This window comes from Centroberyx affinis, unplaced genomic scaffold (assembly GCF_046629955.1).
Source record: "Centroberyx affinis isolate AG114_WGS23_722 - 3 ecotype Tasmania unplaced genomic scaffold, CSIRO-AGI_Caff_v1 ptg003853l_1, whole genome shotgun sequence".
Lineage (NCBI taxonomy): Eukaryota > Metazoa > Chordata > Actinopteri > Beryciformes > Berycidae > Centroberyx > Centroberyx affinis.
In genome coordinates, this window is record NW_027281700.1 from 63,368 (window position 1) to 75,217 (window position 11,850).

General features: G+C 41.5%; 1 protein-coding gene across 1 annotated transcript; it reads left to right on the plus strand.

Annotated features, from left to right (window-relative positions):
- Nucleotides 1–1,551: 1,551 nt before the first annotated feature.
- On the plus strand, nucleotides 1,552–11,103 carry mylk4a (myosin light chain kinase family, member 4a). The gene is made up of 16 exons (XM_071541333.1): nucleotides 1,552–2,061; nucleotides 4,858–4,995; nucleotides 5,509–5,605; nucleotides 6,009–6,468; nucleotides 6,908–6,965; nucleotides 7,029–7,233; nucleotides 7,553–7,658; nucleotides 8,246–8,339; nucleotides 8,838–8,947; nucleotides 9,259–9,400; nucleotides 9,555–9,625; nucleotides 9,737–9,865; nucleotides 9,991–10,143; nucleotides 10,257–10,335; nucleotides 10,711–10,765; nucleotides 11,031–11,103. The coding sequence occupies exons 1-15, from the start codon at nucleotides 1,552–1,554 to the stop codon at nucleotides 10,762–10,764; spliced, it is 2,406 nt and encodes an 801-aa protein (XP_071397434.1). The 3' UTR covers nucleotide 10,765; nucleotides 11,031–11,103.
- Nucleotides 11,104–11,850: the final 747 nt, after the last annotated feature.

Consider the following 11,850-nt stretch of genomic DNA (forward strand, 5'->3'; position numbering starts at 1 on the left):
TCATCATGCCTGAATTTATGAGGACAACATGAGTTTGCACAGTCATAGGAGATAATCTGAGGTGGCCTTTTTGGTCAGCACAAGTGGTATACCTGAAAACATGACATCCATTTAATGCCTACAGATTGAAGGCAGGAAATAAATTGATTAACAAACTAGAAGTGTGTTGCGGTATCCGATATTTAGTATTTACTAAATATATATGTAGCCTAATTATTCTTTTGCTTAGGACAGTGTTTGTATGGGTGTTTGATGTCTGTTTGTACCTTATGAGTTGATTCAAAACCCATATGTCTCTTGTTGGACTAAATCAGGCATATTTTGATAGGTTTATAGGCAACATGGTTTAAGGTCACATTACAAGCGCTAAGTTAAAATTGATCCCTAACTGTCTTAACTGTATTCTCGGTGGATGTGTTTGTCAGTGGGTAGGCATCACATAAATCATCCCTGACAGCCATCTCCTCTTTCAGCAGAAGGGCTAAAGATTTTACTGTAGGTCCCCTTAGCCAGGAACTACAAGCTTCCTCACGTTTCCTCTGACACATGGGTGCTAGTTATAGGCGTTCAACAGGTACGCAGTATTCAGCAAGGAGGGAATTTCCATTGCAAAATGGTTATTGTTAACAATTATGCATTCGTCACATACTAGTGCCAAATGAATAAAAGCTCAATCCTGGCAGGCTATGCAATGCCACGGTCATCAATATATTTCATATAAAATGTCAACACAGGAATGTGGTACTTTTCACTCAGTTGATCTTGATTGGTTTTGAGATGATCAAAATGTCTCCTTTTACAGTAAAAGGACAATAAAACTAACCTCCTTCTTTACCCTTCCCATTTTCTGAACACCTGTGTGATCCACTCAAGAATGTAGAGCAGACATGTCAGACTGAAATTACAAGTCTCTTCATCCTCATTTGAGTAGGAAAAACAACCAGATGAATTAGCCTTGTCACACTTGCACGCTGAAGTAGCACTGTGTACATTGACCAGTTTGACACCTGGCAGGCGAGTGACGGTGGTGGGCTTTAAATTTAAAGGCTCTCATATGTCTCACAGCCTAAGCAGTGCCAAGCCCCCGCCCCGGAGACTTGGCCCTTGCTGACGTAGGCTGTCCCGTTCACATTTAGGGAGACTGGCTTACTCCATTCTTAATACCATTTCTAGTGTGGAGAGGGGCAGGCGCCTGAGATAGAGGGTGAGAGAATTAGGGAAGTCTCTTGACCGGATAACTACTACTAGCCAGAGCTCAAAGGGGCAACTTTACTTTAAGTCTTCTTTACAGTTTCATACAAGAGATTTAAAGCCTGCATTGCTGGTGACTGGATTTTGGAATTGAGTCATTTTTTTGTGAAGAGGATTTTCTTTCTTTCTCTCTCTTTTACTTTTCCATATTTTAATTAGTTTGCAAACTGAAGGGGAGCATTGAAGGGTAGAGCTGGCTACGTTTTTTGAAAAAGTCTTTCCGTCTGTTGCACGGACGTTATTGGTCCTTTTTTTTTTCTCAAGTGGGTGACTTAATGTGATTTTATTTCAACTGGCGCCATGAGTTCCATGGTCATGAACACAATGGGAGACCAGAAAGATGGCAACACCGCAAGCTTTGACCTCATCCAAAATCGTATCGAGTCGCTGAGTAGCAAGATGGACAGGCTCATCAACATCCAAGAAAAGGTCCTCAACCGACTAGATGGGATGTCTCAGGACATTGATGGCATCGAAAGGGATATGGAGAATCTGAAGGTTGACAAGGAGGAGATCCATGTGACACCCAGGGTAGTGAACCAGACACAGGTCCTGGGAGGAGAGATGAGGGAGATGTGTCAGGAGATGAGCTCCATCATGTCGGTTGTTAACCAGCGCTCAGAGCAGCAGGCTCAGAAGCTTGAAGGGATGGAGAAACTGGTCCTCAGCATGCAGCAGGTGATCAGCTTCATTGGAGAGACGGTGAAGACCTCCAAGGTTATGGAGCTGATGTTCAAAGGCCCTGCCACTCGAAAGGCCTCCAAACCCAAAGACAATAAAGGCAAACAAGAAGCCAAGAAGGCTGACAAGGTGAGACTAGGAGCCTGAACTAACATGGTCAAACTCAAAAATGATCTCCGCTTCAAGTGTGTATTTATAATGAAATGTGAAGTGGCTGGATTATGTTGCTTTTGTATAGAAATAGCTTTTGGAGAAATAGGTTTCAGTTTATAGGCTGGGCCACCACACATTGCCCTGGGGTTTTACATATGGCCAGTTTAAGATTTTGAAGTGCCTGGAGGTGTGGCCACTACTCTTGCTATTTCCACTGTCGGAAGAGATATGACATGTTTTCCATCCTGGGTTTGAATCATTAGGTCTTATCAGCATCTTGGTGTTCTTGGCACTATACGCATGAAAATGATCATAGCAGCAAAGCTGACCACTCAAGAGGGGTTCTCTTACCTAGAAATGTCGCTTGGCTTGTGTTTTGAATTCCCCACAGAATGGGTAATAGGTAATATGTGGGCTTTGACTTGGCCAACTGATGATTGAAGGTAAAGTAATTAAGAAAGATATATTTTACAGTTATCTAAAATGATGCAGAATAATTTGGTCACTCACGTCACGTTTAAAGCCGCAACTTAACTCCTATTTCTACTATGTTGCATCCCTACCCATGCTCCATGCAACATGGCTTCCTAGGCATGAGGCACACTGTGGGACCCCCGTAGGGCACGAGAGAGCCAGTGTGAGGCCAGGGGTGAAATGCAAGTGGCCAGGTTTAGAAATGCTGTTTTTGGAGTGGGGCGGCAGTGTTTGTGGTCTAAAAGGGCCTTAACCCCCAGAGCTAGTCAGGAGTCAGGTGTCAACAGATTGTGATGAGTCAGTCTTTCTCCCTTCCTCTCTCTAGTGGTCTCTTTCTCTCTGTAGCTCACTTTATCTATCTACATTTCTATCTATCTATTGTGCGCACAATATTAGTTTTTCTCTCACTTTCCTTGTTATGGTCAATGTTATGTTTGCGTAATGTGCTGACAGGGGGGTTTTAGGAATTAAACATCCACAACACAGAAAATTAAGACTCAATTAAGGACACAGTATGTTTACATTGCTAGGTGTCCCCTCTTTTAGCGATGGGTATTACCTAAAGTCTATGGCATTTGATTGAATACACATCCAATGCATCTTTCTACAAATTACCTCCTGCAATGCAAAAAAAGCTCTTCATAATCTTGGATCTCTGGAGGTCCTGCCATGATAATGGTGTTGAATTACCTTTGATTTAGAGGTTCAAGTAAAGGTCTGTATTTAACACTGCGTGCAGTGTTTCAGAATTGTTGGCACAGGTTCAGATGAGTAAATATGTACATGTGTAAATATAATGTCAGTGAGTTTTAATGGATGAATAGCTCCACTGTGTAGAGTCTTTCTAAAGAATGATGGTCTTTCTATGGGACAAAGCCTTGTACTGGTATGTCAAATGTCAAATTTAAATTCTTAATGTCTTAAATTTCAGCTTTGACTGATGCTGAACTGCCAAAAACAAGGGAAATGTAGCTATTCAACTTTACATTGTTTTTGTTCCTGGGGCTTAAAGGTATTTCCTGTGGCATTTTGTGGCACTAAAGTCGCATCCAAATCAAACCTGAGGTTTTTGCCGCTCTCGCAATCCAAACATAAGGCAGAGAGTGGCCCTCTGAAGGTCAGTGAGTGCTGTTTGGCAGTAGAGCCACGAGCTGCACTTACAGATACTCCAAAGTAGGTTATCAGCAGCACATGCGCATCACTTGCATGGCTGCGGATGTCAGAGTGGTATCTTTTTTCATCTATAACCTGCGAGCAAAGAGCAGACTCACCTAGAGTGCAGTTGAGACGTCATGTACATACATAGTATATGTGTTATAGTGCAGAGTTTTCAATGGTACAGTTACAGTTTTTTTTGTATTTGCATTATTTATTTACTGTATAGCTAATTCATGTTTTCCATTTTGAATCATACTAAACTCTCCAACAAGAATTTTATGGCCATATTATTTCCCTATGATTAATGACCTCATACCCATGTGATGGCTTCCGTGTGACTCTCGTTTCAAGGAATTTCTGTTGTCGTCAGAGCGCTTGTCAGGTGGTCACTCTATCTCCCTCCACCTCCAGAGGTGTGAGATGTCTGTCTAGTAACTTGTGTTACTCTAGCCCCTACACACAGTCCCCAAACTCCCAACCAGAAATTTGTACTCCAGAAAACACTGCTGTCACAGTGGAAACTCTGCACTCAAAATATCTCCGCTGCTTCACCGCAGCGCTGTGTTTACCTCACGACAACATTCAGAGAACAAATGTGAGACCCTGCGTTTAAGACTGTTTTTTTTTCCATGCTAACCTGATCACAGAGTGTTCAGTGAGTTCCCTCTGCTTCGAAATTTGAATAACAGTCTATGGTCGCTTGTAATATTTTCCGCTCAGGGTCAGCATTGCGTTCCATCACTGAGTATGACAAGTGATAAGCTATAAATTCACAGCCCTGCCACTCTGTCTATCCATCTGCTATGAATAATCAAAGGCATGCCATCATCCAAGTCAGTGTGTGCATGGAGAAGAGCAAGAGAGTGCTAACCTATACCCTGACAACAGGGACGTTATTTTTTATGTTGCCAATTAACTTCATTGTTTCATCCATTCATCATTCATCCATTAATTCGTTAATTAATTTGATTCACTTCTAGTGTTGTGTACATATTATTTATGACCATTGTTTCTAACTACTTTCATCAGATTGCTTACCTCTCACTCTTATTGACATCCTTACTTAACACATGACATCTCTTCCATTCCATGTGCATGCATGTAACCCTGCCAAGCTTTGCCATCTTGTCTTTTTAACAGACCGCTACCTCTAATAAAGCTGCTAAAGGGACTCAAGAGATAACTCCTGCATGTGAACCCAGTGCTCAAGAGGCTTCTCCCAAGATAAAGCTCCGTGGACCAAAGCATTTCCTCGCCTCACGTAAATGTGGAAACTTTGTAGGTTCATTGCCCATATTGTCAATATCTGTATTGGCATTTGTGTATTTATGTATTATCTGCATGCACATTGTGCTGTAGTAAAGCTATAGCATTTTTGGATTCAGGTTGGTTTCAAATTCTTCCCCCAAAATATTTTTAGCTTAAAGGGATACCTTGACATTTTGCTGTTTTTATTCACCAGAAACTTGTCACATTGTGAGCAATTTTATTTGGCTTTGTGTGGCTACACAAGAGCCACGCAAGATTACATTGTGCCAAAAAAAAAAAAGTCTAGTCTTTCATTTTTTCTGTTTGCTAGTAATATCACTAGGGCAAACCAAATGTAGCAAATTTCTGGTGATGAAGAACCAACCAAAATTCAAAATGCCACAGTATTCCTTTAAGAAAACATTTAAACTGAGACATTTCTCAGTGATGATATCAATATTTTACTTTGACTCCATACACAGTCACTGATTGATTCTCATTGTCTTCATCTCTTTTCACTTTTTCCTACTTTGTATTTCACAGCTGAAAGACCACAAAGGCAAAGACGGGAAAGAGAAGCCCTGTTTGAGCCTTAAGGGTCTGAAAGCTCAAAAGAAGAAGAAGCCCCCAGACACAGCAGGTGCTTGAATCAACGCACAATTCCCTCTACACAAATATCTAAATGCTTAAACTCCAGTGTTCCTCAGCCAGTCAAACTAATCTGAGAGACACAACAGCAACACTCACAACAAGTGCAACATATAAACGTGAGCATGGATTTGTTCTCAGAGCTTCCACTCCATGAGAGGTACTTGGTCAGTCAGAGTCGTCTGCCACACATATACAACTGTAACCTACTAACATGTATACTGTGACACAGAAACCATGATCTGAAGGTCAGGGTGAAATATTAGACAGGCTCATGCCATTCCATTTTATCTTTCACAAGAGTATTCAGTCAGTGTTGCCGCATGTCAGTATGATTACATTATTAACTGATTGTGAGACTGAATACACTGTTCTTCTGTTTGGACCTTTTGTAGACACTATCTCCTTGAAGAAGCAGGTGTTGCTTCTAGAAGAGGTAGAGAAACTCAACAAGGAGAATGCAGAGAAATCAGGTCACCAGCTCCCCCCTGCATGTCTGGATCTGGAGGCCGGCGTGTCGCCTGAAGACCCGCAGCTTGGTTCCTCTAGCTGCAACTTGCTGGACTACCTCCGCGAAGACTCCAAAGCTCCTGTGGCTGAGAAAGACGATTTGCCCAAGGGGGTTGATGAGGAGGAGGACGGGCAGAAGGTGAGCGAGGGGGAGGCAGCTGCGAAGGAGACGGAATCCAATCTTAATGAAGAGGATGCGCTGAAGGAGAAAGAGGAGGGGCAGCTGGAAATCCCAGAGGTGAAGGAGAAAGAGGAAGGTGCCACTGCTGAGGAAGATTCACCAGAAGCGCAAGCCCCAGAACTCCCTGCTTCCCATGATGCTCAGACAGACTCCATTCCTATGAAGTAGTCTATTTTTAAAATATTAAGCTCATCCCTTCATTTTGTTACTTATTTTCTTTCTAATTCAGTAATTCAGTACAATAGAGTCTCATTTATTTATTCTCATTTATTTATTCAGATTCCTATGAATGAAAACAAGCCTATGTGACAGTTTTCTGCATGTTAGTACTCATTGGGAACTACGTTGATGCCCATCATTAAAGTCACTGCATGCAAATTGAACCATACACAGCTTATGTATGCATGTTTTTTTCATATTTGTTATGAGCATTGGCCCAATATTTCTATTTATCAGTCAATCAAACATTTATGATGTGACAAATGATTCTACATTTTTAAATGTTTTGGCTAAGTGGTGCCCTCAAACACATCTATGCATCTAAGTCTACAGACTGCAATTAAAAAAACAAAACAAAACAAAAACTCAACTTTGTTCCAGCAGTGATGACCACAAAGGTGCCTCCCCACCTCCGGAGGCTGAGCAGGACCAGATGGCTGAGGCCAGCACCAGCAGTAAGCGCCATGTGACTCTGGAGGAACCTGGAGAGGAGGACCACAAGAAGAGCCGAGTGGAGGAGGGAGAGGAGAGGGAGAAGGAGGAGGAAACGGAGGAGGACGAACAGAACCTTGAGTCTGAGGGCTGGGCCGTCTTCATGGCAGATGGAGTCGAAATCAAAGTGGAGCTAAAACAGAGAGTGGAGAGAGCGAGGCTGGAGGAAAATGATACAGAAAGGACCGATGATGAAGATGCTGAGCGCTACTTTATTGGTGAGTCTGGATAACTTTTTCTTCATCGAGGATGCTAGAATGCTTACTTTGGGATTGTAATTGATTATGTTACAAACAGAATTGGTATGTAGCCAACTAATTTAAAGCCTCTGTGTTAGTCTGGAACTAGGTCCTCTGGTCATCATTGGTTACATCTCTGTAATATCTAAATAACAAGTGTGTCTGATTATAACAGTCATGACAGTCAGTCTAAAACCACATTCTAACTGATTAACGATGAAACTTCTATGTTCTCACCCTCCTCTTTAACTTATTAAGATAGACTATTTCTTTTCTCATGTCCTCCATCCTCCTTTAGACACCACTCCTCCTCCAGCGGCTCCCTTTATTCACCGGATTGTGTCAGCCAAGCCCAACCAGATCAACAACTTCTACACCATCAACCGGCAGGAGATCCTGGGCGGGTAAGTACTGCACTTCTGTTCAAATCTAAATGTAATGTAAAAAAAACCCTAAAGCTATTGATGGCTAGTTGATCAGACACAGATCAAAGACGGAGTGAGAAAGAGGTTCTCAATTCCCCATAAAGCCTAATTGCGTAACTCCCCCCCCCCCCACTTATCTTCTCTCCCCTGGTTCATAACTTCAGAGTCACGGCAGTTATTTTTACTTTAGGACTTTGGGGTATGTGAAACTGTATCCCCACTGCCAGCTGGTAGCTAATCACTAAGTGTTAATCCAAATCTTCAAAGAGGAGAGGCAGCCCTACTCAGATTTAATGAAATAACTTGCTCTGCATTTGCAGTGAGGATGGGAAAAAAAATGTTAAACACTATTTCTACTTCTATTTAACACCTGTTTTGTTGAGGGAGTGTCCCAGTGTGCAACATTCTAGGATTTGTGACTTGCAGGTGATAGAGTTGGCAACTCTTACTCTGACCTCCATCAGGGATTATGCTTACATTGAAGAGGTTGGATGCTCAACAGGTGCAGCTGCAGAAATCTGAACTTGAGCACAGAGTGATAATCTTTTTCTTTCTTTCTCTGCAAGGGGTCGTTTCGGCCAGGTGCACAAATGCGTTGAGAACTCATCCGGTCTCACTTTGGCAGCCAAGGTCATCAAAGCCAGGAGTCAGAAAGAGAAGGTACAGCACAATAACATACAGTATAACGGTCATTTAATTAGTCCTATTTTGATGACCGCAATAGCTCTATGAGGGCTATTTTACATGTTATAAAAAGCAGGAGCCCAGTTACAATTTTTAGTACATACTGTAGCACCCCAAGGCCACTTGGAACAGAAGCTGAAGGAATGCCTCTCACCTAGGTGAGAAATATTTGACCTATAAGAAGAGCCATTGTCTCATAGCTGGGAACAGCTGACACCTCTCATCGTGTGCATGTGTGCACGCTTGTCTGTGTCTGCATCTGTGCTTGTTTGTGTCTGTGTCTACATCTATGCTTGTTTGTGTCTGTATCTATGCTTGTCTGTGTCTGTGTCTTTGCTCGTCTCCTTCTGTGTCTATGCATGTCTGTGTCTGTGTCTGTGTCTGTGTCTGTGTCTGTGTCTGTGTCTGTCTGTCTGTCTGTCTGTCTGACTCTGAGTTTGTGTCTGTGCTCATCTGCGTCTGTGTTTTTGGTAGGAAGTGGTGAAGAATGAGATCCAGGTCATGAATCAACTGGACCATGCCAGCCTGATCCAGCTCTATGCAGCATATGAGTCCAGGAGTGACATCATCCTTGTACTTGAATAGTATGTTCCTTATATTCATTTTTTTTTCAGTGTACATTCTTCTTTATTTAAAACATTTGGAATGTGCTACACTGACAAGTTGGATTGTAAAGCACTGTCCTTGACTTTCTTAAATTTTGTCCTTTTTGTGGGAACTAGTCATGCCTAGCAGGAATTGTCAACTACATTTGATTGAATTATTAATTGAATTTGTTCAACAATTGATCTTATCTTATCTACAATTCTGCTAAAATAATCAAAACAATACCTTAGATTAAAAATTATTTAGATTCTGGTTGTTTAGATTTTAATGCATCTGTGTGTTGCCGCAGTGTGGATGGAGGGGAGCTGTTTGACAGGATCATCGATGAGAACTACACTCTTATGGAGTTAGACACTGTGGTGTTCATCAGGCAGATCTGTGAAGGCCTGCAGCACATGCACAAGATGTACATCCTGCATCTAGACCTAAAGGTGACAAAGTATTTGTTGTGAGATTTTTTTTGTTTGTTTCAGACTGTGTATAACAGGGAACAGAATTGACAAAATCTCATAGTTGAATCAGTCAATCAATCAATCAACCGATCAATCAATTGAATAGTTTATTTTGTTTTGTTATGAATTTCAGCCAGAGAACATTCTATGTGTGAGCAGACTCACAAATAAGATCAAGATCATCGACTTTGGCCTTGCCAGAATGTAAGTATTGGTATTTGCATCAATTTAGTTCTATTGTTAACACTTCCATTGACAGCTTAAATGAAAATGTAGTTTTAGACAATGACAATCTTACATGATGTCCCCACTTAGATATAAACCAAGGGAGAAGTTGCGAGTGAATTTCGGCACCCCAGAGTTTCTTGCTCCTGAAGTAATCAACTACGACTTTGTGTCGTTCAACACAGACATGTGGAGCCTGGGAGTCATTACCTACATGCTGTAAGTAAGCACACATGCGCATGTACACACAGACACACACACACACACACACACACATGCACACACACACACACACACACACACACACACACACACACTAATGATTGCCTACCTCTTCCTCTTAGCCTCAGTGGTCTCTGTCCCTTCCTTGGCGATGATGACAACGAGACTCTGAATAATATCTTGGCCTGTCGGTGGAGCTTTGAGGAAGAAGAGTTTACAGACACTTCCAAGGAGGCCAAGGACTTCATCACCAAACTCCTTGTTCCCAATAAAAGGTATCCATCTTCTGTCTCTGTCTTTCACTCTTTCTGTTCATCTCTTTTTGCATTTCAATTAATAATTTAGTCATATTTCTGAGTAATTCTTGTGGCATTGTGCCACTCTGCAGCTGGAGGATGGGAGCCGCTGAGGCCTTGAGACATCCTTGGCTGTCTGACCCAGTCCTTCATCACCGCCTTTATTCAAAGGTAGAGCACACACTCTCAGCCCTGTATTGTTAGCTTTCATAAATAAATTTAGATACTATACACTTTTGTTAAACTTAAACCACTGAATCCTCCAATTAATACTGAAATAATAAACAAGAATTTGGACTTGTACAGAACTAACATTTCAGCTTTTAATTGCTGAACTTTTTATGTGTGGCAGTAAAAAGTAGAATGCAAATGCTATTCAATATTCTTTATTATTATCAACACTGTAGTAAATAAAATGTAATTTTTTTAACCAGATTAGACATATGTTTAAAAATAATATTTAGTGAAAGAGGAAGACTTTCAATCTTTATTATGTGTTATAGTGTTTTACCAAATAGTTAATTGTTGACCTCCTTTATTTCACAGAAAACTATGTGCAGATCACGGCGATCGTCATGCGTGCCTCCTACAGATATTTAAGGTAGGTCTTTCTTTTCATTATGAAGCTCACAAATCAAATTTGTTAGACTGACCCATTATAGTCTGAATTAAATCTGTATGTTTGTCAGAAGAGATCAGAATATCACTGAATCAACCCTCAGAGGAATACTTTCAAACTGTCCACAAGGGGGAAGCATATCTCAAATTTTGTGCAGGGTAGCAGCAAGAAAGAGATGCCAGTGTGTTAAAGATGGTGATGGTGGCCCTCTGAAACTGAATTTTCCCATCCATACTGTCACTTCTAGGGCTTTACGATGACGTGATGGCTGTAGCTGCGGCCACTCGGACCAACCCTCCTGTACATGTAGATTACCAGAGCTTAGCCTACCTGTGCACCTGTGCCATTGACCGAAATTTACCCTACTGACCCTTTCCTGACATGTGATTCACTGTGTTATGTTAATGCAATTATTCAAGGAGAGTGTCAGCAATATACGAAAGGAAGGGGATTGGGCTGATATGGGTTTAATTGAGGATAATCACATCATGCATACTGTACTTTCCTGAAAACGTCTTTTCCTCGAGTGATGTTGAATTCGTAGCTGTAATGCTAGAGGTCTATGGCATTACAAAACGGTGCTAATGTCATAATCAGACCTAGACATCCTTGGGTGTGTAATATCAAGTAGATTTTGTGTGACACGTTTACCTTGAAGGTTGAATGTGCACAGTGTTCTCGCTCCTTCACTTTCAAATATCCGTCCGGTGATCCACCCTCGTCAGCTCTTTCCGTACTCGTCTTTCACCAACCACAAGGTTCGCACAGTGTGCTGTGATTGTCTGCTGCTGCTGTCCATTTCATTTTCTGCTGATGTGCAAAGAACTTACATGTTTAGAAAAGTACCTCAACTGCTCCTGTATGAAGGCTACTGCATGAGTTGTACTGTATGATCGTAACAAGGTGTGTTGCATTTCTCCCCTTTCATTTGCTATTGTCATTCAGTGTTATTTGTCTCTGACATGAACTGTAAATAGATTCTGAAATGTAATACATGTATTAAAGCCTACATGGAAGAGGTGCAACAGAGTAAATTAAGTTTCAGATTTTCTCACATCTTAGGGGAT